Source organism: Scylla paramamosain, chromosome 24, assembly GCF_035594125.1.
Source record: "Scylla paramamosain isolate STU-SP2022 chromosome 24, ASM3559412v1, whole genome shotgun sequence".
Lineage (NCBI taxonomy): Eukaryota > Metazoa > Arthropoda > Malacostraca > Decapoda > Portunidae > Scylla > Scylla paramamosain.
Window position 1 is genome coordinate 8,017,501 of NC_087174.1, and position 2,500 is coordinate 8,020,000.

At 46.9% G+C, this 2,500-nt stretch overlaps 1 protein-coding gene across 1 annotated transcript in view; it reads right to left on the reverse strand.

Annotated features, from left to right (window-relative positions):
- Positions 1–2,500, reverse strand: part of LOC135112517 (protein O-mannosyl-transferase TMTC1-like) — a 205,578-nt gene that overhangs the window by 38,364 nt on the left and 164,714 nt on the right. The window contains exons 10-11 of the mRNA XM_064026932.1: positions 1,822–1,965; positions 770–883 (exon numbers count right to left, since the gene is read on the reverse strand). Of these exons, the coding sequence (XP_063883002.1) occupies positions 770–883; positions 1,822–1,965 (258 nt within the window). The remainder of the gene's footprint in view (positions 1–769; positions 884–1,821; positions 1,966–2,500) is intronic.

The window sequence follows — 2,500 nt, forward strand, 5'->3', positions numbered from 1 at the left end:
GGCGAGGTTAGCAGAGGGAGAGAGAGGGAAGGAGGGACAGGAAGAGACGTATAATCAGACACCATTGGTATTCCTGCTTCCCAAGGCGAGGCAGGTGTGCATAGAGATGAGTCATACAGGTAATTGGTGAATCTAACCCCCCTTCCCCCTATTCCTCCCACCCAACTCCCTTCCCTCTCCTCCTTGTCTACCTCCCGTTCATTCCCTTCCCTCTCCCGTCTCTCCCAACCTCAGAGCGAGTCGCGGGATAGTGCATGTGTTGTGTTATTGTGTGTACCACCAGCTGATATTGTGGTGCTGGTGGTGGCGGTGGTGGAGGGGAGGGGATGTTGGAAAGCGGCAGTTGTGGCGGTGTTGTTGTGTGCTTTTGCTGCTGGTGTTGGTGTGCGGTGGTTGAAGTGGCGGTAGTAGTCATGCCGGGTGGTGTATTGGTGTTTGGTGCATGGTGGTGGTGGTGGTTGTGGTGGTTGTGGTGGTGAACGGACGATGGACGGAGAGAGGGGGAATAAAGAAAAAGATGTGACAATATACATGACGAAGGAGGAGAAACGAGTGCACTTTGTCGAGAGAGAGAGAGAGAGAGAGAGAGAGAGAGAGAGAGAGAGAGAGAGAGAGAGAGAGAGAGAGAGAGAGAGAGAGAGAGAGAGAGAGAGAGAGAGAGAGAATGACAAACTATAAAAAAAAGACAATACAGTAACAAAACACACAAACACACACACACACACACACACACACACACACACACACACACACACACACACACACTCACCTGATGGCCTCCTGGTAATGTTCCATCGCCAGGTGTGTGTTGCCCAAATCCTTCTGCAGGTTTGCAAAGTTATAGTGCATCTTGGCGTTGTGTGGCAGCGTCCTCAGCCCCGCCCTGGAGGAGGAGGAGGAGGAGGAGGAGGAGAAAGGAAGAAAAACATGAGGAGGAGGTAAAGTAAAGTGGAGGACAATAAGAACGGAAAGTATGACAGGAAAAGGAGAAAGAAGTTTAGAAAGGAAAAGGATAAAGAATAGAGAAATAAAGAAGGAAGAATAGAAAAAAGAGGGAATGGAGAAATAAGTGATAGGAGCAAGGAGGGAAGAAGGGAAATGGATTAAAAATATTAATAGGGAATATCATTAATACATTAGTCTATTAAAAAGATAAAACTCCCCCCTCTCTCTCTCTCTCTCTCTCTCTCTCTCTCTCTCTCTCTCTCTCTCTCTCTCTCTCTCTCTCTCTCTCTCTCTAAAACGGAATAGATAACGCGTAACCTTCGCTTCTTCACACGCCAGGTATCTTAAGAATACTCCTGGCCGCCCCACTGACAAAGTCGCTCATCAACCCCGCGGCGCCTCACAAAGGACACGCCAATACATGCTCTGCTGTGCCTCCTTCTTGTGATCAATTACTTAAAACACAATAATCCATTCTTTTTCTTCTCTTCGTAAACAAACACAGATTCCTCGAATTTCTCTGTTCTTTCTTTTCTGTCTTTTGTGGAAATATGGATCGTATTGTGAAACGTTGCTGCGTCGCGCCTCCAATACCTCCACAAGGCTCTAGTCTAGTTTAAGTTACATGGGTTTTTTACGTTTTTTTTTTTTTTTTTATTCTCGGGATAAACTGATGAAATTTTTACATTACCAGTAAGAGAAACAGCTTGAGAAAGCGGTTATTCATCTCTGCGGCCTTTGGAAATACTCGTGGTGAGAGAGCAAAGCGTTTCTGAATACGGCTCTCTCTCTCTCTCTCTCTCTCTCTCTCTCTCTCTCTCTCTCTCTCTCACTTTTCCCTCAGAGCCTCTAATCCTCCCCAGTTCTAATACTCACAGGAAGAGCGTCTCTCGTGACTCCCAATCCCTGTTACGTTGAAGGGTCCTACAGGAGAACACCGCCAGCAGGAGGAGGAGGCAGGGCGCCCTTAACCTGCCTGCTCTTGACAGCCCCACGGCCACCAGCAGAGCGTAGCCGAGACTGTGGAGGGAGAAGGAGCAGGATGAGTGACGGTGAGGTAATGGCGAGGAGGAAACGAGGAAGAAAGGGATGGGGAGAAAATAGGAGTGTTCAATAGTGAAGGTGAAAACGAACAAGATGATCAGTTATAAATAGGAGGAATAACAGTAAGGAGGAGGAGGAGAAGAAATAGGAATAAAAAGGAAGAGAAACAGTAACATTGAAGTCTTTACTAGTCTCCCTGCATTACTAATAGGAAGAGGAAAAAGAGGAAGAGGAGGAAAACTAGAAGTATTGTAAAATATAAAACTATGAAAACGAGAAAGACAAGATAGCAGAAGAGGGGAGACTGATAACGAATAGGAAAAACAGAATAAGAGGAGGAGGAGGAGGAGGAGAAGAACACGTACACCTCCCCCTCCCTCCCCCAACCTGTACTAATTAAGAGAGCGGCGCGGCAAGGCACGAGATATTGGCATGCAGAGGGAAAGAGCGAATAGTATGCTGCTGTTCCTTTCTTATTCTCTCTCTCTCTCTCTCTCTCTCTCTCTCTCTC